Genomic DNA, 23,901 nt, shown 5'->3' with positions numbered 1-23,901 from the left:
CCCTGTATGTCAAATAGGACCAACCCATTCCACATGAGGAATAAAATAGTTTATAAACCATGTAACAAATCTTCATGTTACTAAATTTCTTGAGAACTTACTAGATACCTAGATTAACCCAGAGGTTTCCAAAGTTTTTCTAAGTAGCATTTTGAAATAATGAAAAATTGTAAGACTAGTAAAGATCTTAGTGTTCACACTGATCTCAGATCTAACTTAAAATCAACTATTTAAAATAGAGAAGATTAAGGGCCATGAAGAAAATACATCTGAATATTGAGCAAGCCAAAGTAAAATAATCTCTTGAGTCAAGAGCATTTCTTTCAGGTATTTTTATTTCTCTTAGAGTATTGTCTCACTGCCTGAGACTATAATCTTTATATTCACTTAGCTAAGAAAAAAGTGTTTGAACTCAACAGTATTTCCTATTAGATACATATAGAATTGTAGTGCAAGTGACATTATACATAGATTATACTACCAGTTCTCAAGAAATAAAGACTGAGAGACTTTCCTCATTTGCATTTAACCATGGGACTAACATGTCCTGTCAACATCTTTTTTTTTTCTGCCATGTCCCCTTAATTTGCCTTTATCTTGGTCCCAGCTCACAAGTGAGAGAGCCTTATGTTGTCTTAGCTGAACCAATGTTAAAGTAGTATTTTTACTGTTATTCTGACAGTGTTCAATGGCAGCTACAGCATGTATAAATTCTGTTAGGCGTGGTCACCTTGGAGGGAGATTAGGGGTCTTCAGTGCCTTGAAACAGGGGCAACAGAGATTGGGTCAAGATCACAATAGGGACAGCAGATTTTAAGCTGATATAGTTTCCTGCTGACTGAAGGATGTGGGAAAGGCCCTGACTATTCATCAGTCAAATGAAGTGACAAAGAGAGAGTCAGCTAAGAGACAGGGAAAAGAGTTTTTTGGTGATACTACCTGAAAATCACAAGGAAATAATCTTTAGTGATAGCCACCCCCTCAGCTGCAGCCATTTGTTCCTGGCTTTTCAGTTTAGCAACTATTTCCCCCTTTTTGCCACTGAAAACCATTGCTTCACTTGCACTTCTGCAAAAGAGAGAGGCAAAAATACAGATGAAGGCTATGTTGCTGCAAAATCAATGCTAAAAAAAAAAAGCTTGTTTTATTCACAGAGATGCATGTGTAACTCACTAAGAGTTACTACTACTCTTAGTTTACTACTATTTAAGTTTACTACTCAGTAAGTTTGAATACTGTATTTTTGGTCTGTGCTTTCAGAGCCATCAGTAAGAAAAGATACAGAACAAGACCTGAACCACTGAGCTAGGCTGCTTTCGCCCTTTTCAACAATCCCTTCATCCCTCAGGCCTCCCCACTTGAAGTCTCACAACTCCTAAAACCAAGCAGCTCACTAATATTCCCATAGAAAGCATTTGCCACATCATGTATCTCTTGTTCATAACTCTATTTCTTTGATTGGTTGGAAAATTCATTTGATTGTGAATTACTCCCAATTTCAGGTACCAGTACTGTATAATTTCTGATGAAATTATACTATATAATTTCTGATGAGGCTATACAATTCTGCCTCCCTAATTTACAATCCTTTATTATTTAATTGAGATTCCTGAGTATTCTGTGTAGTTCAGGATTCAACATTTAGGCCTGATATTATTGCAGAAAGAAGTAGAGAAAATCTTGTATTAGATAGAATCAAGAATGTGAAAACAGTGCCTGAACTTCTCAAGATAAATCTGCCATAACTATAGGGCTTCTCTTTGTGGAATCTACTATATTCTGCAAACCAAGACTTCCTGAATCAATAGCTTATTTTTTATGTAGAGAATGTTAATAATTTATTGTCATAAAGTTAAGTTGCACTAACCTATATGCACATAGAACATAATCTTTTACTGAATTCTTTGATACCAGTAGAGAATGAGTCTTGTGCATAGGCACTTCTTCAGAAAAAAGATATACTTCATGGAGCAGTTGGCATGAATTAACAAGATCAAAAACCTGAAACATTTGGGGATGAAAGTAAATAGATTCAGCTGCCAGCCATTTCATATCAATTTAAAACCACATGTATATTTTCCCTCTTCTTTTTAAAACTTGCATTGCCAAATACAACAGGAAAAATAAAAAGGAACCATTTGGTTATACAGGAAGCCCTTGTTATCTGGGGTCTCATTATCTGCAGTTGGAAAATACAGACCAGCTCTTGTAACCAGTGGTAAAGGTTTCATGTATCCATAGGGGTTTTTAATGCATTTTATACATTTGTAAAGTAGCAGGCTTTTGCACATATGTAAGGTATGTTTTTTTCATGGTGTTACCTGTACATAGTCTCATTATCCCAGTAGCTTGGCTGGAATGGAACGTGTGCAAATAAGCAGGGCCACCTGCATAAGGCCCCTTTTAATCATGAATTTTTTTACATATTGTTTCCAGAATCAGTAGCAAAGCATTTATCTAAATCTGATGATCTACATCCACAAAAAAGTAATACCTAGTTCCTATTGAAATTATTGGACTACATTCTCTCTCTCTCTCTCTCTCTCTCTCTCTGCAGATAAAGGTGGTTTCTGCTTTCTGTGTTGTTCCCACAATGTACCTGGGAAACTACCAAAATATATTGAAATGGCAGGAACATTTTCATATGTAATGTGTTTGCACAACTCTCCTAGCCAAATTATTTTTGGTCCTCCCTCTGAGCAGTGATGCTAACAAAATCAGCTGTTTGTGGCTTCTTTATAATTATCCACATCAATTGAGCACAGGACGAAGGATATTTCTAGCTAGGTCTAACCAGAACATATAGACTTTTGAGATACTAAACACCAGCTAACTCACCTGAACTTTGTGATTCCCACTAAAAAAAGCCAACAGAAGTTGTCCATTCATTGAAGATGTTAACATTGGAGTATCCAAAAACTCACCAGCAGCATATACCACTTTTTCCAAGGAAAGATCCCAAATTTTAATGGTGGTCTTGTCAGACACTGCCACCATCCTGTTGTCCAAACATACCACAATAGCACTAATATTTTTCCCAATTTCATGCAGAGTGAAGACCGCCTTGCCAAGTGTCAAATCCCACATTTTCAAAGTACCATCCCTGGAGACTGTTGCAACTGTGAGCTCTTTCTGGGTTTCTCCTATTGCTGTAATTCTGTCCAAGTGACCTACAGATTCATGGCAGCACAGTTTTAGAATTTTCGCAGTGATAGAACATTGATTTCAATAAATCAGTCTATTGATCTTTCTGTGACATGCAGAGAAATAGTAGTTCTTTTTAGCCACATTATTATAGCTGGTGTAATAATACTTTGAGAATTATGTATGCCATATATGTGATCAATAATTTCTATCTTAAGTCTTGATATTTTGATTATTAAGAATAGTTTTACTTTTCCTGGAATGATGGTAAATTTGAGCAAAAACAATGAAAAACTGCAAATTAACACTTTGCTTGTGAAGGACTACTAGCCTATTTCTTCAGATATACTGTAGATATTTCTGCTCATTGATACCAAACATTATAGAGTATCAAGAATTGAGATAAATAATAAATTCTGCAGAAAAGCAGAAGTATTTTTTTAGATCAATGAGTAAATCCATGTACCTGATCTACTGAGAAGGATTTATGAAGGATACTGGTACTCTAGAGGTTTCAGTGGGCCATGATAAATGACATCAGATGTTGGCACTCACTGAATATATCATTCTTCAGGACAGTATATAAAGTTTCTGGGGAATCAACTCACCATCTCCTACATCAATCTTCCCCAAAGTGATGCCAAATATAGGAATAGGGCTTTGATTGTAGGGATGAACCTTTTTCTCCAGCTTCCAAGATTAGAACTTCCTGAAGTCACAAGTTCTGGTTTTGGAATTCCCACCCACCTCTGCACCCACCCACCCCGAGCAAAAAAGAGATGCTCCAATCCTTCTCCAGATCACCAAGCCAAAGGGAAATTTGGTTAGGGTGATCTACACAATTTCCCCCCCAGAGATTTTTTTTAAAAGTTCTGGAAGACAATGAAGATACACAAAGATCTCTACACAAAAATATTGCAACTATCATCAACAAATATAAAACATGAACATGAATACAAACATCTCTCAATTCTTATTTCTGTCCTGACGCCTGGATGGGTTAGAGCATCAAAAATTGCAGCCAATTGACTTATATTTAGAATTGCTCTCCTCAAACCCCAAGAGCAATAAAACTGATTAAAATCAATTAGTGGCAAGAAGCAATTAGTAAATCCTTATTCCTTAAAAGTGAATAAGGTCTGCACTTGCCTTGTAAAAATACAATACTGGTACCTCCTTTATAATTGGGGAAAAGATTTTTCACAACTGAAACTATTACTGATTGTACTGCAGTGCAAGAATTGATTCATATCGTTGCAGAGAATGGTGAGAGTGCCTGGTTGTCACACATAAAATGTTAATCTGTAGGCTGTTGCTACGCAATATACCTAGTGCTATCAGAGAGTGCAGCATTGTGATACATGGTATTACCAAGCACCGTAGGAGCATGAAATCAGTAACATGTGTCAGAGGTAGATTGAATAGCGCCAATGCTAAGAAATGATATGCTCCTTTAAAAATGAATTAAAGATTTATTGTCCTCTCAGGTACACACCTTTTGTGATAACAGTAATTATGTCTGGAAATGAAAGGTGGTTAGTTATTTTGTTCCTGGCCCAACCATTTGCTTCCTGCATCAGCAAATTAAAGTTTAAGAGAAAAGTGATTAATGATCATTACAGCCAACCATCTCACTAAATGGGCATTGTTCACCTACATAATAGCAAAGTTAATTTGTTTGAACAAAATTGCAAGTCACATACATTAACAAATAATTTTGGCCAAATCTTATGGAAATCAGCCTATGTCAAATTCTTCATAAATTAGCAATTAAATAGTTTCTGAAAGGCTAGTATTATTGTCACCTTTCAAAAGATCACAGAGAAGTCCACCAGGAGCTATAAGGCAAGATGTTGAAGGTATAAGAACAGGAATAGAAGATTTGTGACACTGGGACAAAAGAGCTGGCAGGTAGAGGTATCTTTTAGGATCACCTGAATCAACATGGAAAAAATATATATTAATAATAATATGTACTGTAATATACATCTTATACAGGAAATATTACATGATGCATTACTGCTCCCAATTCTTAAAAAATAACTTTTTCAGATATAGGACCTCTGTACTTTTTCTATCAGGTAGAGATATTATACCTTTCAAGGTGAAATTATTATGGTTTACCTTCTAGAATTAAAAACATACATATTGAATCTTGTAGAAATTAGAGATAAAAGTTCTTTCAATTCATACAAGATTGGCTAGGAAGTTGTTAGAATCATTTCTCTACAAATGAGGAAACCACATGGCTAATTTCCCAATAAATTCAAATGAACTATTTTTTCCAAAGGAGTAGCTGATCAACATAGCTCACTATACTAAACAGAAATGGGCTTTCCATAGAAGGGTTCAACTTTGGGACTCCAATAACAGTTTTACCAGGAAAACATTTCAGTCATCCAAATCAATATATCAGGAATTCTTTTAAATTAAAGCTGAAGAACTTTTAATCCTTGTTTATCCTCTGGAAATGAACAAATAGTCTTTTTCAAATTCCTAGATGGCTCCACTCTGCCTATCCTGTTGATTCTTATCTATTTAAACTATAAATGTTTTCTAAGGCATACGTAAGCATTTTAGGTCTTGCTTATTTGGTGAATCACCCTATTAAATTTCCTTCTTGCACTCTTGTTTACATGTTTGCCTGCAGCTTGTTTTATGGGATTAATTCTCCAGGTATGTATGAACAGTATAGTTTAGTTCTGTCTTGGCTGTTTATATCTCTGTAGTGACAGGTATAATTAAAACCCCAAACACAGTGAAGAAATGTAGAATCAGAATATTTCTTTAAAAATCAAAGGCCCATAATTTGCTCTACCTGGGGCTACCGGTACATCAGCTGCAACAATCTGATGAAGACGGCCTATGAGCTGTGAAGCCATCTGGCATGGATCTTTTATTAAAACCCTCTTGGACAATTTGAGAGTCTCACTTAATAAAGTTAAGTCAGGTATAGTCCTGTTGAAGGAGAGAGAGAAAAAAATAAAGGTCAACATGCTTAGTTTTGATTTCTTTGCTCTCATAGCAAGTATCTTAAGTAGTTTTCATCCAGAAGCTTTCTAAGCCTTAGGGGAGTTCACAAACAACCAGTTAGAGTTGCTTAAGGAGATGGCATACAAATTTGGTAAAATAAATACATGTCTACAAGTTCTCCAGCCATGCTTTACCTGAATATTACTTTGAAGTACTGTGGCTCTCTAAAAGGTTTTCAGTATAGACTATTCTAGCCTTTCCCTAGTTAGTACCCTCTGGAACCCCCTGGTTCTAAAGGGATTACAAATCCTAGCCAGCATGACAATGGTGTAGTAAAACTTCTAGGGACACAAGGTTGGGGAACATTGGGCTAGTTCATCATATTAGATTAATGCAGAATTATGAATGGGAAGAGTAAACCAGAAATCTTTCTCTCTGTGTGTATGTTACTCTTTTCTACTTCTGTTCTGCTGTTGTGAACTGACCTGTCAGCTTTAATAGCTGCTGCTAGATCCTCTTCAATACTGACAACTGATGAGGCCCAGGATTTATGCAAGAGAAACTCATAATTGAAGAGACATTCTTTGATTAGAACAGTGATATTTTTTGATCTGACGAGGTGATATGGAGCCCCAAAGATTTTACGGACATTGAAGGTGTAGCTGGTATTGGATTCTTTTTTCAAAGTCCAGGCCAGAGGCTGAAATATTGATAGTTCATTGCACTTCATGAACTCCTGTGAAATTCTCCCTAGGTAGTAGTCAGCAAAGATAGCATGCAGTGATATTTGGGAATCTTGTGATTTCAGATATCTCTGTATGCAGACATGCTTCAGAGAAATATGAGCCCAAGTAAAAACGTATGTGTTGTCAGTTCTTTGCTCTCTCAAATCATCTCCAAGATCATCTAAAAACTTTAGCCATAACACTAGTGGGAATGCTGACACTGAGTTTTTTCGGAACTTCTTTATTTCTTGAATGACCACACAATCCATTGACATGAGGTTGAGCAATTCTTCCTGAGTGATGCCATTTCTTGAAAGTGTCACATAAGCTGCCATCCTTTGTATAACTTGCTCTCCATGAGATCTTTCCATTCTGCTCAGCATCCAAGAATACATGTCAGGTATATTTTGAGGGAGACACACCTCTGTCTCTGGGCTGAAAGATGTCCATAAGCGGGATTCCTTATAAGCGCAGTATAGGTAAAGTGGCAATGGACAGGCTATACATGCTTCCATCAAATGATTGAACTGATATTGGGAGAGTCTTCGATGATCCTTTTTGAGCCAGCAGGTGATAATTTCATTGATTTCCTCAAATGTTAAAGGAGGTATTTGAAAAAAATTTTCTTTCACGGTTATTTTCTAAAGAAAATAAGCATATCTCAGTTTTTGCATTGTTATTTAGTCTGACCAATCACAAAAGCAATGGGATCACTTTTGCCAACCAAATGCAAGACAATCTATTAAAATATTAGAACAAAGGAAATTTTACATTACAGTGATATTTCTCTGTCACTTAATCCAGTAATCACAGGTCTGATTTTCAGGTTTACAACATAAACTCAAAACTAAACTGAAGTTGTATATGTTTAGTACACGTATACACAGCTACAATGGGCGGGGAGGGTTGTTGTTTGTTTCTGAAATTTAGACTAAACTGAGCATAGAGGAACAGGAGAAGACCCTTTCCTTCTATCTTGTCTTCCTGAGTTCACCTTTGAAGCACTTTTTCACCAAGTCCACCTAGTACTAAGGCAGGCTGAGAAAAGGTCAAAATACCAGGGAGATAAGACATGAGAAGCTTTGCTGTTAGACAACCCCCCACCTCAAACACACACACACACACACACACTTTATTGTAAAGTATGAATTTAAAAGAAAAAAAAGTCCTGCTTTATACACAAAATTGCTCATTTTCATTTTGACCCTTGTGTATGAATGCAAACTGGGAATTGGGGTCTTAGCTTAAAACAACAAAATAATTGCTTGCTTGAACAGTTTTTTTCAGTTTGTTTATGAACAAGAGATTTCAGATTTGTATGCCAACAGCTACAACAAAATCATTGGTCTGTTATCATTTTGTCTAAGGATCATAGAACATGACAAATAGGTAAGGAAATGTGCTGGAATATATTATATTCCCCATAATATATGGGGAGTATAACAGAATTCCAGAACACTGATTAATAGAGTCATGGTGATAGGGCTGGCACATAACTTTTTCTGAGAACCTGAAAGGTACACTATAGAACAAAAATAGTATTCTGCCACTCTTTAGATATTCTGGAATGGCAACTCCCAGAATTTCCATCCCCACTTTTCACTAATTCAATGAATATAAGTTCTGAGGACATGCCTTGTTTTGCCCTGACAGTAGGGTGACTGGTGGACAATGTTGTGAATCCTGTGCTGAAGGATCCCATCAAATTTATGATCACATTATAAGGAATCAAAACTATGTGTTGTCAGTGCTTTTGCCTCAAAGGCACCTGACATTATTAAATTTCCTTGGAATTCGAATCGTTCAAGAGAATGTGGAATGAAAAACAATTCAGGAACTTCATTTTACCTCCAGTTTTCTCATGCATGAAATGTCTGATGCTGAGCATGTGGAAACAATAAAATACACATTCTTTGGTAATTCAGGAGGTATCCAAGAAAGGTCAGCATCATATTCGTCTGATAATTCATCTATACCATCCAGGCAGATTAGAAGTGGCTTTTCTTGTGTAGCATATTCCAACAAAGAGGAAAATTCTTCTACCAATCCTTCAAAATCCTTTTTGAAAAACACAGAATACATTTTAGGCAATGGGTTCTGTACTGTGGATCAGGCCACAATGGCTATTAGTAGGGCTGTGCATACTTTAAAAATGATTCAGAAGAGATGCTTTGGGACACACAGGAGTGCTAGTTCAGTACTTCCTTCAAGTAACCATGTCTTTTTTTTTCAGGCTTGCCCAAAAGCCTAAAAAAAGAGACCTCTGCCTTAAAGAAGTATTGCACTCACTCTCCATCACCTTCCAAAGATCCTCTTCCATGAAACATGCACAGCCTATGACTAAATGCCCTGCAACAACACATTGTAGCATGGAATGCTTCTTTTCAAGCATATCCAACTTTGTATTTTATTTTTCTCTGTCAGTTGAGATTAACACACTGGAATCAGAACCATAGCTATGCTAGATTCTTTTATTATTTTGTTCTCCACTTATAATTTTATTCTCCATTGATATCTATGGATAGCCCCATTTTCTTCCATGGGAACATTTTAAATCAATCAATCAATCAATCAATCAATCAATCAATCAATCAATCAATTTTATTAATGGCCAAAAGGCCCAAAAGCAAGTTACAAATATAATCTGAACTTGGTATTAGATAAAACAGTTTAACAAGTAAGATATTTAATAAATATTACATAATACACAAAACCCGAACTCATTGATTTGTTACTAAAAACTGTGTTTTTATAGCCATAGTTAAACATCTGGCTGTTGCCACTGTAATTTTAGGATTTTCATCTGCAAGTAAATTTTTTACATACTCAGAAGTATCTCTTCTGGTTTGGATTTAAAAATAGGCCAGATAACTTCCTGCCAAAGACTCTTATTAAATTCATAATACGATAAAACGTGATCCACCATTTCAAGATACCATTACAGGGTATCAAAGACAGAATCTTTGAAAGGTGAGAATTTTTTGAAATCTACAATATAGCATATTTGATGGCAACACATTTAATCTGGCTTTTGAAAAGGCTATTCTGTATTTAATTAAATGTATGCTGTTCAGATATTTAGGGAGTTGAAAAGTATATCTGTAGTTAATTCCAAAGGTTACAGGAAACTTTGGATTTGTATGAAAAAGTACACCTGGAAAATTCAAGATCATATAATAACACAAGTAGAGAATTTTAGTTATTTGGGCATTTTATTTAACCATGCTCTAACCTGGCAACATCACTACAAGGCAATGGTTCTGAAAGCAAAACCTACTAAGATGGCCTTGCTTCAATATTTTTACTCAAAAGGAGGAAGATTTGCTCTTGCAGCAATACAAGTTTTTAATGCCAAAATTGTATCTCACATTTTATATGGAGCTCCAATTTGGATCACATTTGCTAATAAGAACATAACACAACTGTAGGCAAGATTTTTAAGATCTTTTTTAAGTGTTCCAAACTGTGTTCCAAATTCTGTTATTTTAAATCACATTTAAATCAGAAAATTATCCAAACAATTACTTGATTCTATCTACACTTTCTATGTATTTCATCTGCCCTCTGTCTCCAAACACTCTATTTTATTATGTCTTTCTTGATTATCGTTTTAGTCCCCTGCTTCCTTACTGATTATTCCTTCCACCAGGTTATGTGGTAGGGGATTGTTTTTCCATCAGTGAGAATTCCATGACACTGAATTATAAAAAGTTTTAGGGGATGAGACTGACTTAAGAATGTTGATAGTACTGGAAGCTTTGAGAATTACTCTATTCCAGGTCTTCTTGGAAAGCAGTACAATTTTGTTTAAATAAACAAGCAGGGTCAGGCCTGGTTAAGATGCAGAAGGGAGACCATCAGAAAACCTTAGGGCTGCAGACGAAGGTGGAAAATTTCAAAACAAAATAACTCCTGGAAAAAGGTGATGGAAAAAACCACTTCCCTATCATTGCCCCAAAAAACACAAAGATGGTCTTGTAATCACCTGGAGTCAAGCTCAGCTTAAGGGAGTGTTTATACCACTGCTTCCCAAACCTGGGTAAATTACCCAAAATTGGGTAAAAGTGATTTTTCTGTGGGTAACAACACACAAACACATCACCCATCATAACAGGGACATTTAAACTGATTTAAGTAAAAAGGACTTTCTGATAAGCGGTTTTGGGTAATGAATGAAAACGTTTGGGACACATTGGTTTGCACAATCATGGGAAAAAACCTGAAGAAGTATTAGAAAGTAAAATTATGATTAAGAGGTCAAATTATGAGACAAATAGAAGGTGGGGGTGGGGAGAAAAGGAAGGCCAAGTAAAATTCCTAGCAGCCTGCATAACATTTTTAAATGTTAGCAAAGGGCAATATTTTTAAAGAGGTGCATCATAATTTCAAAAATATTCTTGCAGAGAAATTACTTGTGTGTTTCTGTTTCTCTGCAAGACCATTTTTGAGATTGTGCTCAATGGTGCAAATGAGGATTTCTCCTTGCTTTCTTGTGTTGAACAGATAATGAGCACTGTCAGCTCTGACAACACCAACATTATCAGCTGAAAAGGCATCATTTGTGCTCTGTCCCTTTATTATCAAATCAGGACAGCTGGCATTATTTTTAAGATATTGTGTACTCTATCATGCAAAGCTACTCTATTGGTAAAAATGCCCTTAAGCTGAGTTTCACTTCTGGGAACTACAGAGTTAGGGTTTTTCATGGCTGGGTTGTGTTTTGTGTTTATGCTTGTTCTCTTCCAAGCTATCCGTCTGCCCTAGAAATCACAATAAGCCCTGATCCCACTTTGATCCCAAGATTGGCCAAGGTTTGTGAGGTGCTGCCTACTGCCTTATATGGAAAAGCAGGGGGGCACACTAAAAATGCACTGGTGCTTGATCAAAACAAAGAAGAAATTAATAGTACCTCAGATAGAGTAACAGAAACATTATAAATGCCAGCTATCTGGTAGCAAAGACTCAGAAGCAACCGTCGGACATTTCTGCTTTCTCCAGTTATACCAATAAATCGAAGCACAACTCTGAGATTCCTGGGTCAAAAGGGAAGAAATAGACAAATAAAGCCTCCCAACTGAAAAAAGCTCTTTAAACTTTAAACTGCTGGTTTGAACCTTTAAAGTCTTTTTTGTTTGGGGCCAGATTACTTGAAAGTCTGCAGGTATGTACTTATACCCTCTGTTCCACATGCTTTCACCGAATAAGGTGAAGTAGGGGGATTCTGGGCAAAGTAGCACTGTTCTTGCTCTAAACTATCTTTCTGAGGAGGCTCTTTTTTCTGGTCTTTTGAATTCACTCAGATTTTAAAAACTTAGAAACCACTTGCATTAAAAAAAAACAGAAAAAGATCTTAGCTTTCAATTATATTTTATTTCAAAATCTACTAGAAATAATAAGGTTTTGTGCTGTATTGTAATCTCTGGTATATTTTAAGATCTGTATTTTATTATTAAATAATAAATAAATAAATAAATAAATAAATAAATAAATAAATAAATAAAACTGTATTTTATTTCAGTGAGTTTCCTCAAGATCCTATGCTGATGATGGCCTATACCGATTCAATAAATAAAATAGTTGTACTATATATGGATGCTAAATAAATAAAAACTCTAACTCCTGACTACAATCTAATGGTCATCTGTATTTTTTAAGTCCAGATATTTTATGCCTAAAATAAAGTGTGATTACTGAACTGGATTGAGTATAAAATATGCAAATGTACGGATACAAATATTTTCAACTTGGAATAATGTTATTTTACATACTTCTGGGGGCTTTGTGATTCAAGTCAGGCTAATTCATAAGAAGCAAGTATGTTAGACAGCAGTAGCTAAGATCTGTTAAGAGCTTTTGTCCAAATTCTCTGCTGGCTTTTTTGGAGGCTAATTTTCAAGCTATCTATAATTTCAAGGATTGAAAACTCTTAATTTCCCTGTCAGAAAGGAGTGGAGTAATGATTCTTACCCAGAAATCCAGTTTGAAGCCAAAGAAGCTACTTTTGCAGTGATCCCACTTTTCCCAGATCCTGCCTCACCACAAACCACAGTTACTTTTCTGTTTAAAGATGTAACCTGATTCTTCAGCTTGCTCAAGAACGTTTCTCTTCCTGTTATATGTTTAACCCTATTTGCAGTGGAAAAACAAACATATTTTTGTAACATCATAGCATAGGTAAAAGTTGCAATTCATAATCAATTTAAGCAAAGCAGTTTTTCCCAGACTTCTGACAGAGGACTTCTTTCCTGAACTAAAATTGGAGCCCTCCGTTCCATTAACATTCAGAAAAGTCTGCCTTTGAATTACTTGTAGGAGTATTAATACCTTGCTTTGAGCTTGAACAGGAGAATGTTAATGGGGCCAGAATGACTTACAAGTGTATTTTATAGCCAGTGGCAAAGTCGGTAACCTACAGGGACCTCCTTTGTCAGGGAAAATTGTAGATAAATGGTCCTGGAAGTGCTAAGAGATGCCTGGAGAAGACTCCCTCCTCCCACTGCAGCCCTGTGGAGGGACCAGCCAGGTAGCAGCAGAAAGCATCATCCAGTTTGGGAGAGACACTGCAATTTTAGGCTAATCATAGAACAGACTGAAATGAATAGGCTACTAACACAGCACATTTTTACCTGTCTGATTTTACAGCTCCTTCCAAAAGTAAGGATAATTCCCCAGACTATATTAATGTTGCTGCGCAAGTCAAGGGTTGAATCCAGCTTGCTTCAAACACTCACAGTACAGGAAGCTAAGGAAGATGACTTTATATTTTAAGTTACCACATATATTAATGTACTCTTAACTACTCATTTCCACTTTTAGTATATTCCCTTTGATGAAAAGTATCTCTGGCAAGTCAAGCAATAGAACTCTACTAAACTTACAAGGCCTGATAATGCTGAATGTGTTCCAGAATCTCTTCATCATTTTGAATCTTAAATTCTTGCTTTCTTTTAATACATAGTCTTTCTGGAATACCCTCTGAATTGATCATTCTGGTCAAATTGAAATATAGAAAAAAATAATTTGTATGTTATGGTGTCCATAAAAATATGCAGTTATACTCACAAGGGTATGTTGAAGAAAGGATTCAAACTTGATTTGGTTTGCTTTGAGGAATTCCATTCCTATTTGAATTCAGATATACCCAGATCATTTTGAATTAGTCTGATTCAGTACTGGATATAAGATTTGTCTCCACTGTGTAATATTTATTTGAAATTACCGTTTTCACAAAAGTGAAGAATGGTTTAATGTAAGTAAAGAGGGACTTATATGTATAGGCATAGACCTTAAGACATTAAATTAACAATAGCAACCACTATTTTTTCCCCAAAAGGTATTACTTTTAACATTATACTTTACTGAAAATTACTGTTAATTTCAGTGTGCCAGCATTTATCTTTCCATGTCTTATGGGTTGAACCCAAACTTAGTTAAACTTAGAACAGACTAAGAAATTGTTGGTCATGATTTCCCATTAATTATAAGTGATCTATAAATATAGGCAATGGAATTTAATTTGTAATTTATCTTAGGAAGTGAATCTGAGCATAGAAACACATCAACAATGGATTTTGTTCCATTTCTAGGATTTTAATTTTTTTAAATATAGAAAACCAGTTGAGTGAAACCTAGCTTTATGAATAAGATATACATTCACTATCCACAGCTATTTTCAAAAAATATGTATGAAGCTAACCTGTTGAAATGATTAATAACAATTTTCTGAAAGTCACTGCAAAGACATTCCAGGTAGTAGGCATGGGACCTGTTCCGGTTGGGATTGATGCCACCTTTTCCCCAGCTAACATTTTTGTTGTAGATATTTGTGTGACGAAGCTGTAAAGGCAAATCTATTAACTTCCATATCAAGGAAAGAGCTTGCAAATGGATTAACACAATAAAAGACCCAAAGCTCTTAAAATGTCATAAGAAAAAAAAAAATCAGACTGACTGAAAAGCAGATATAGTATATAATGGTGAACAAATACCAAAAAAAAAAAAAAAAACAGTGATAAATTTAATGTTTCCCTTAATTTTCTCATTAATATTATAGTCTTTAGCTGATTAGGAAATCAAGATTTTCAGCAGTCTTCAATGAGTTTTGCACTATTATAATAAGATGCATTACAACCCTCATATTCCATAATACATCAAGGATGGACCCCAAAATAGGGGAACTTATACATTTACCCTTACTTTGTATGGAACATGACAACCTGTAGCATTTTGATAATCCTACCCTAGAATGAATGCTTTTCACAAAGTTTTGATGTTCTTCATTAATTGTTTTGTTCACTTCTAGTCTCAGTGGGTGGATATCAATATATTTAGACGCCTGGGGATCTGACAGATTGCATTGTAGGTCAGTTATATTTCTTTTGAAGCAGTGACAGTGGTCCTCACACATTCCTTGGACTTGGAATCCTTGATCCACTTCCTGCTGCAAAGCTTGGAAAACAGAGACAAATCAACTTAATATAATAAATCCTCCTTCCCTGAACAAATGTAATAAAGTACCGTATGGATTGTATTTTGGATATCCTCCTCACTTGTTCTGAGCAGCGTGGCTGCAGCTTCTTGACCAAGAACAATTGTAGCATATTCCTGAAGTATCTTATGCAGTTTCTGAAAAGATTCCAGCCATTTGCTCTTAGCTTGCTGCCTGCGACTTGGATCTTTACTGAAGATATCTCTGTATACTGTGCTGGGCAGACAACATGAAATGCACAAAGTATGAGAAACCACTTTCAAATTAATAAGGTGCTCTTCTCATCTCAATGTAAAATCCAAAAGGAGTATGGGGTCACATAAGGCAATTGTGTGATTCTAGATGTGGAATTGTCTCCCAAAGCAATACATGCTTGCTTGATTATCTTGTTTTCACCTTGAACACCCAAAGTGGTGAAAAGGGGGAAAGAAGCTAATATAATTTAAAAAATATAAAAACAAGTTCATTTTGAAACTTCATAATGATACAAGCATTGGCTTTTAAAGCCTAGATTAAGAGATTTTCTAAAGGAAGAAAGTGGGAGCCAAACACAACTGCTAAGGGAGTACATTCCATAGACAGGGAGTGCTGCAGGCGAAGGTCCTCTTCCTTGTACCCACTAGATGGGCCTCTGAAACCATAGGAAACTTTAGAAGAATCTCTCCACAAGTCTTAATGTCCTGACAGTTTCATAATAGGAGAGAAGACTCTTCAGTCTGTATGGTACTTGGGGTTTTAAAACTTTACAGTAACATCTTAAATTGTACCTGGAAAACAGCAATACAGATCTTTTAATGTGGGCACCAGTCACCAACCTACCTGTCGCATTTTGCACCAGCTGCAACTTTCAGACACTTTTCAATTATCCTCACATAGAGTACATTGCAGTAAGAACAGGTGTAACCAAGCTGTGGGTAATTACTGCAAAAACTGACCAGCACAGGAATGGTTGCAACTGGCACATATCCATAAATGTACAAATGTACTTCTTGTCTGAGCTGTCACCTATGAATTTGATGAGGTTCAGGAAGCACTCCCAAGCTGCAGACCTGGATGGAATGCAACTCCACCCACAACAGGCAAAACTACAATCCATGAGTCATATTTCATACTAAAAAAACAGCATCTTTGTCTTGTCAATATTTGATTTTAACTTGTTTTCCATTCAGCTCATTGCTGAACTTAGCCAGTGTTTAACAGCACTGTTGCTTTCTTGGAGTTAAATGGCAAGGATGATTTGAGCTGGGTATCATCAGCATACTGATGAAATCCTATTCAAAACCTGGGTTTGACCTCTTCCTGCAGTTTAATGTAGATGTCAAACAGCATAGGGGGCAAAATAGAACCCTTTTTTACCCCATACATCGGTGGCCTAGCTCTAAAGCAGTCGTCCCCCAGCACCATCTTCTGGTGACAGAGAGAATCAGTTGCCACAAAATAATGCCCCCAAGACCTAATCCCAGTCAGAAAATCCACAAAGATACCATGTTTAATGGTATAGAAAAGTTCCAGAGATCCAATTGAAAGAGTAGAACTTTTTTCCTCACCCCTATCCAATACTGTATTCAGTATTGGTCATGCAGCAAGATGACCAAAGCTGTATCTTTTCTACATTCCAGCTGAATATCTGACTAAATTGGGCAGAAAACTAGTCTCCTCCAGATACATCTGACATTCGGAGGTCACTAATTTCTTATTCACTTTTGTCGGAAATAGAATAGAGATAACTTGGGAAAAGATAGGGGACTCTCAGTTAAATCTGCATCTGCAGCCTTGAGTTCTCCTAGTTTTAATCTCAGTCTTCCAGAAATGAATAGAGTCAATGCAAATTTAATTTACCATACACACTATAGTAATGCAAACATTCCAGATGCACTGAGCTAAGTGAGGTTACTCATGAAGGCAAAAGAAAAATAGCAAGTTTAGTGTAACAAAGCCCAATTAAGCAGTGGTGGAGTTCATAAGTTGCACTAAGATATAAATGTAGTTTGTTCAACTTTGGCTTAGTGTATTGCATGTATCTAACAAGTTTCTAAGTGATAACTTACGGTTTGGCATGTTGTGCAATTGAAATGACAGGGTGAGCTGCTTTGCTTCAAGTAGCTGCCTCACTGTCAAATGTACCCGATGTTGTGCCTTGATGCAGCTTGCTTCAGTAAGTCCAGAACTCTAAGCAAAGCCATCTCAAACACATGCATAAGACACCTTTCAAAGTAACACACAGCCTTACTATAGGGGAGAGTATCACGCCCTGCAGTACCTCACAGTAGTGCTGGACTGAAGCCCTGTTTCCCTTTGATTACTGACTGGAATTGCCCAGTCTGGTAAGAGCAGAATCGCCATAAAATAGTACATTCAACCCTTGTAGGCAGTCCAACAAGATACCATAGTCAGTGGCATGAAACACTGCTGAAGGATTTAACAGGTCTAAGAGGGGCATACTCCTCTCTTTGAGGTTCCTTCAAAAGTAATCTACGAGAGTGACCAATGCCATTTTGTCCTTTGACAGGTCTGAAGCCAGCCAACTGAAAAATCAAAAGCCAACCTACCAAATAGGTTGAAGCTTGTAAACTGTAGGGATGCAGTTTTCATCCAACCTGTACCATTGATTCAAAAGCTGAAGTTCTCTCTCATATTCAGCTACAGTTTTTGGGGTGAGTAGAGAAGTATTAAGCAAGTCCAACTCATTTGAATTAATCACTTCATGTTCTTTCAGGCTACTTATCTCAGCTTCAGACTTTTCTGTTGATGCATCAGGATCCTGGACATCTTGACCAATTTCACCTTGACTTTCATTTTTGTCTACTTCAATTTCATCTTTCAAATCAGCAGATGGTATGTGCTTTGATGTTTTGGTATTCAGTTTCCTGTGTTTCACTGTGGCTTTAATTAACTCAAAAATTTCCTTGCCTATTATTTCTGGAAGAGAGAGATCATCATGCTTCTGCCCAATAAAAACCTGAAATGCAGCACAGGAAATACTTTTAAAATGGTTCCTATCCTAGCAAACAAATTATTATTTTCTCTGAAGCTGATGGCATTCCAATATCTTTAATAATAGAGTGACAGTTGGAAATTAAGTAATCCAATGAGGCAAATGTTACTACAACTGTTCAGATTAATTTTGGTAATTCTATTGTTTCTTTCATCCAGTAGATTTGTAACATAAGTAGGTTCATAAAAGCAAGACTTTTCATTAGTTGGATTTGTATGTGGCTGGTTTTAACTATGGAATATTGAAAATAAGTCATATGGCTAGATTCACATATTGTGATAAGCCATAAATAATGGCTTACAAAGTACAGTTATTGGGTTCACATGTCACACTCAGTCCAAACCAAACAGTAGGGCCTTGTGTGAGGTGTGAATTCAGCCAGTTGTTGCTTATATAACAAACCATGGTTAAATAAATGAGAGCCAGTTTGGTCTAGTGGTTAAAGTGCTAGCCTAGAAAGCAGGAGACTGGGAGTTCTAGTCCTGCCTTAGGCATGAAAGCCGGCTCGGTGACTTTGGGCCAGTCGCTCTCTCTTAACCCCACTCACCTCACAGGGTTGTTGTTGTGGGGACAAGAGGAGGAGGAGGAAGGTCTGTTTGCCGCCTTAAGTTATTTATAAAAATAATAAAGGCAGGATAAAAAAAATCTAAAAAAAATAATAAATCATTTCTTAGCATGATGAGTGAACTCAGCCACTATCTGCACTAATCAGAACAAACTTCACTGAAAACATTTGGAGTAGACGTGTAAGACTGTATGGTAAAAATATCAGATGAGTAACACATTGCAAATTCTATTCAACTTACAATAAAGGTTTGGAATCCCAATTGCTGGCATTTCTTTAATGTCCTCATATGTAAGGAAGCCATATGATGATCGTTAGTAATACCATCTTTTATTCCCCACCTTAGATCAAATATCCGGAAGTCATAACCTCTCTTTTTACAGTAGTTGTATAGCCACGGAAAGGATTTTTCCATTAATGCATTTCGTTCTACTTCTGAATCTAATTAAAATAACAAAGCAAATTGCTAAATAGCTTTATCTTGATTTTTAAAAAAAACCCTATGCAACATCTAAAGTTTAAAAGAAATAATTGACAGAAGTGCAGTGTGTGATATATATTCATTATTTCCAGTCTAACTGTGATATAAAAGAGAATACCTACTGAGTTGGAAGGGGAACTACTTTTGATTCCAGCACCATTGTTGTAATTACTTTTACTTTATTATAATATATATATTCCCTATTCTTTGCTCCAGGATTCCCAAGCACTTATTATCCAGCTGCTGACCACATCCAAACCTATTTAGTTTAGTGTTCTTGTTTCATGTGCTGCCAGACTATGAAGCTTTATATTTAAAATAAATGTACAGGGCAGCCCATCTGGGCTTCATTCCTTTAATGTAATGCAAGTCTGTATATTTTAATCAATTTTGTTTCTAATATTAAAAATATTAATATTAATTAATAAAATAGTAATTAAAGTTACGAGGGAAAAGAGCCTTTCTTTTGTTTTTTAAAAAAATACCTCTACATTCTCCTATTTTGTGATCCAAACCTCAATAGCAAGTCTGAGATAAAACTAGTGGAATAAGAAAAATAATTCAATTCTGCATGAATACCTCTTTTGGTGCTTTCTAGTTTCTAGAAGAGAGCCATGTTAGCAAAACAATGACAAGTCTTCTGGCACCTTTAACAACACATTTATTTTCACATAAATTTTTATTGAATAGCATCTAATGAAATGAACCCAAATATGGAATTACAGATATGTTCATCCTTAAGATGCTGCAAGAATGCCATTATTTTGCTTTCTAGTGAAGATCTATTTAAATCTCAAGGCATGTGCTTTCTTGTTTCAGATTAGATTTTGAACCTTCTAAAAATTTAAATTTCCAAATCTTCTGGAAGTACCTTTATAACCTCCACAAATATAGATCATAAACATTTTCTTTCTGGTTAAACAGGGCAAATGGACTTGTCCTCTTATTACAGCCCTGTTTGTTTTGGTGTCTGCTGGGCTCTTCTGACAATATCTTATATCATTAGTGACATCCTGGGTTTGCATTAGGAAAATGCTACAGGGTTTAGTTTCTTCAGTCTGGGTTTTCAGATGAGATGAAGTCAAAAAGGAGAGACCCTTGTGAACAGCCTTTTCTGCTTCATTATCTTTTGAGCCATTTAGGTCTGAGAACTGCAGACACCCTGCAAGTGTGCTTCTTGATAAATGTATTATCCTTCTGTTGATTTTCTTTTCCTTGACTGTGTCTTTTTCTTCCAAATGAAGGCACTTGCAACTAGTTTGTCTTTGGAGGAGCCCTCTATACATATCCATTGATTTTTGTGTTTTGGTTGTCTTGTATTTGGAATTTTCAATCAATTCAGAGATTTTGCCTCTAACCAGAGGTTGGTCTGAACAAATATTGACAGCTGCATGGTAACCTTTGACCTGACCTGTACTGTTTGCTTCCTGCTAAAGAAAAAGAAGAAACTTGTAATTACTTACATAAATTATAAATACATTCTGTACTATAACCATACATTTTTGTAATGAAGACAGAACCCCAAGTATCTCTCTCCTTCAATGAAAGTAGCACATTAAAGAGCAACAGAATTAGAAAGGACAAGGCAGTCTTAAGTTCTGCTAACTCCCAATACACCATTGGTTTTGTAAGAACTATCTGAGATGGTATCAATGCAAATGTACAGAATGAAGGATTGAGATGCCGACTGTGGCTATATATTTGGTGATAAGATGGGTCTTCATGTGCTATCCATAGTATGATTTGATTTTGTGTGAAAGTGTTCTTAATCAAAGGAGTGTATGTATGTATGTATGTATGTATGTATGTATGTATGTATATATGGTAATTATCCATGTGTATGTGAATGTGTATGTGTGCATGTGATTTTAAAGAGAAATGCCAACATTTTAAACATTCACATTCAGTATTTCTACCCATAATATTTGTATAGATGAAGGTAGTCTATTAGTAAAGTGTTATTAACATACAGTAGCTATATTTGCAATCAATATAGATTTGAATAAAATTATCCTTAATTGAAAATTTATTCAAGGCTGTTTGTTAATTTTGATTTTGATTTTGTTAAACTTTTGGAAAGTTGCCAAAGCAGTTTTCCATGCTTTTAAATGCCATTTTGCTTTTACTTTATTTTTCCAGTGTTTGGGATAACAAAATAGGTAGCTAACAACAGAAATTCCATCTGTTTTTCATACTGATGTCCTCTTATCACGAATGAATTAACTCTACTCCTTTGAAACCAAGTTGGGGCTTGTGATCAAATATTTTGAAAAATATCAGTTCAGCAGAAATAGGATTCCATTAACAACCTGGTCTGTAATTGTGTGAAAGTTTTAATCTTCTATTTGAACAAATTATCTTAAAAATATGATGATTGAGGAATGGGAGAATATACAATTAAGCCACATGTTTATCACCTTACCTGTCTGTTATTTAGTGGCATAACACTCCCCAAATCTGTATTAGAGAAGTGTGATTTATGGAATGGTATCTCTTACCTTCATGATTAATGTCTCTGTATCGCATAGGTGTCTTTTACTGCTTGAGGGGCGATTCAGTCTTTTAGCAAAGCGAAAGTACATTTGATGCTGGAAGAAACCAAGCAAGACATTAGGAAAATGCTGCTTTCCAGGTTTTTTCAAATGTTTAAAGGAAAAAATAATCACCTACCTTTAAGTGCTTCTTCACTTTCATGTCTGTTTCTTCAGTTATGTTTATATATGGAATATGCCAATGACATTTTTCTTTCTAGAAGCAATTTAATATGTTTAATATTTTAAAAGCAGTGCCTCATTAATCTGTTTGCTAATTATCTACTTAAAAATACTATTTCACCTGGATAATCTACCAACTAACAACAAAGGCATAATAATAACTCTGTGAATAGTCAATGGGCAGAGAGGGTCGGTGATTTTTCTCCTTCATTAAAAGACTCGTTTCTTTTCATTTTTAGAAGATTTTTTCTCCAGTATTTGTTTTTGAAAGCCTTATTGCAACAAAAGGACACATGGTGTCACGTGTCATACCACTTCCCTTCTTTCTATTAACAATGATCACAACTTAACCCAAGAGTACAGGTGGGGTATGTCAGATGTTTTGAAATCCAATTCACAACAACCCCAACCATCGTGTGTAATGTTCAAGAATTATGAGAGTTGTGGTCCAAAGTTTCCATGTCTGATAATGAAGTGTCACTGTGTGATAGCACTCATAGGAAACAATGCTAATTCAGAGCAAAACTATTTTTGAATAGTCCTTCTTTTTTGTCACCTGAATATGTCATTCCATAGCTAAGTATGCTTCGCTACATAATAATAGCCATTTTTACAAACAGAAGAGGAGCTCTAACCCATGTACTGTACATAAACATACACACACGGTGTCAAAATAGCAGCCACTGATTTGGGAATCAGAGAATAATCCTCTGGTTGTTTTGCTGAAGTCCTTTTTTCATGCCAATTTTAAAAAAAGTTTTTGCTATTTTTCAAAATACAAAAAAAATGACCAAACAGTAAAATAACACAATCAAATGAAACAATCCTTAAGCTTAAAGAAAAAATAAAAGAAACAAACAAGAGAAAAAGAATTAAAAACCCCAAACAAACTAGAAAAGAAAAAAAAAACCCTATCTTACATATTAAATTTATAAATAGTCACTGGTTTATTAATAAATATTATGTAGTATAATAAATATGAAGTATTACTTAAAAAATGACAAAATCTCTGCCAAAGTAGCATATATTGTTTCATCCTTGGATGAGAAGATATTGCCTTTTCCAAGATGAATAAATTACACATTTCCAAAAGCCATTCCTTAACATCTGTAATATGTTCAGATTACAGTCACTTAAGAGATAAGTGACTGTAATAAGATAAGAGTCACTTCCTAGTGAGACGGGCGGTGACCAAATTTGAAATATAAATACATATTTATATTTATAAATTTAGATTATTTAAAGATAGATAGATAGATAGATAGATAGATAGATAGATAGATAGATAGATAGATAGATAGATAGAATATAACTTTTCCAATTTCTCAGTATAATTTTTTTAAACACTCTCCCATATGGCCATCATTCCCCATAAACAGTCAGATGCCAAAGCCTTGGTATATAATTCAACATCCCATTAACTTCTTTAACATTTAGAGATTTTCCCATAAATCTACTTATATACATTACAATTGCATTCCAAAAACATACCAAATGTTCACGTGATCATATCCCATAGGTCAATGAATGCTCAGATTTTTTTATCTCCAACAAAGAAAACCTGATGTCCATCCTTTCAAGTACATTCTTTGGGGAGTGACTGAATTAAACTCTCAAGGGTTTTGCAAATGAATACACCTCCATCCCCACGTGGTAAAACCAGTGGTGGCACAATATGCTACTGCTGTGTCTTACATAGCAGTCTGTATTTCATACTAAGAATAACTGATTCTCTTATTTTTAAAATAAACATATTAATGTTTCGTATTTAACTTTCTTTTATCACTTTAGTGCATGCATCTTGGACTGTTATTGT

At 35.5% G+C, this 23,901-nt stretch overlaps 1 protein-coding gene across 4 annotated transcripts in view; it reads right to left on the bottom strand.

Moving 5' to 3' along the window:
• Positions 1–23,901, bottom strand: part of LOC103053344 (NACHT and WD repeat domain-containing protein 2-like) — a 50,310-nt gene that overhangs the window by 18,154 nt on the left and 8,255 nt on the right. For all 4 annotated transcript variants that reach the window (XR_015794346.1, XM_015891513.3, XM_088131877.1 and 1 more), the window contains exons 5-22: positions 22,042–22,119; positions 21,870–21,959; positions 20,243–20,801; positions 19,132–19,331; positions 17,880–18,289; positions 15,392–15,546; positions 15,082–15,290; positions 14,539–14,678; positions 13,721–13,831; positions 12,810–12,968; positions 11,752–11,875; positions 8,691–8,900; positions 6,603–7,483; positions 5,963–6,102; positions 4,950–5,078; positions 2,839–3,170; positions 1,868–2,001; positions 940–1,068 (exon numbers count right to left, since the gene is read on the bottom strand). Coding sequence is in view for 3 of the 4 variants with exons in the window: in XM_015891513.3 (XP_015746999.3) it covers positions 940–1,068; positions 1,868–2,001; positions 2,839–3,170; positions 4,950–5,078; positions 5,963–6,102; positions 6,603–7,483; positions 8,691–8,900; positions 11,752–11,875; positions 12,810–12,968; positions 13,721–13,831; positions 14,539–14,678; positions 15,082–15,290; positions 15,392–15,546; positions 17,880–18,289; positions 19,132–19,331; positions 20,243–20,801; positions 21,870–21,959; positions 22,042–22,119 (4,190 nt within the window). In the remaining variant the exon portion in view is untranslated. The remainder of the gene's footprint in view (positions 1–939; positions 1,069–1,867; positions 2,002–2,838; positions 3,171–4,949; positions 5,079–5,962; positions 6,103–6,602; positions 7,484–8,690; positions 8,901–11,751; positions 11,876–12,809; positions 12,969–13,720; positions 13,832–14,538; positions 14,679–15,081; positions 15,291–15,391; positions 15,547–17,879; positions 18,290–19,131; positions 19,332–20,242; positions 20,802–21,869; positions 21,960–22,041; positions 22,120–23,901) is intronic.

The sequence above is a fragment of the Python bivittatus genome, unplaced genomic scaffold, assembly GCF_059951505.1.
Source record: "Python bivittatus isolate LINGU-HERP-01145 unplaced genomic scaffold, Pbiv_v1 ctg000070_np1212, whole genome shotgun sequence".
Classification (NCBI taxonomy): domain Eukaryota; kingdom Metazoa; phylum Chordata; class Lepidosauria; order Squamata; family Pythonidae; genus Python; species Python bivittatus.
The sequence above is the reverse complement of the archived record's forward strand: the minus strand, read 5'-3'. Positions and strand labels throughout refer to the sequence as shown.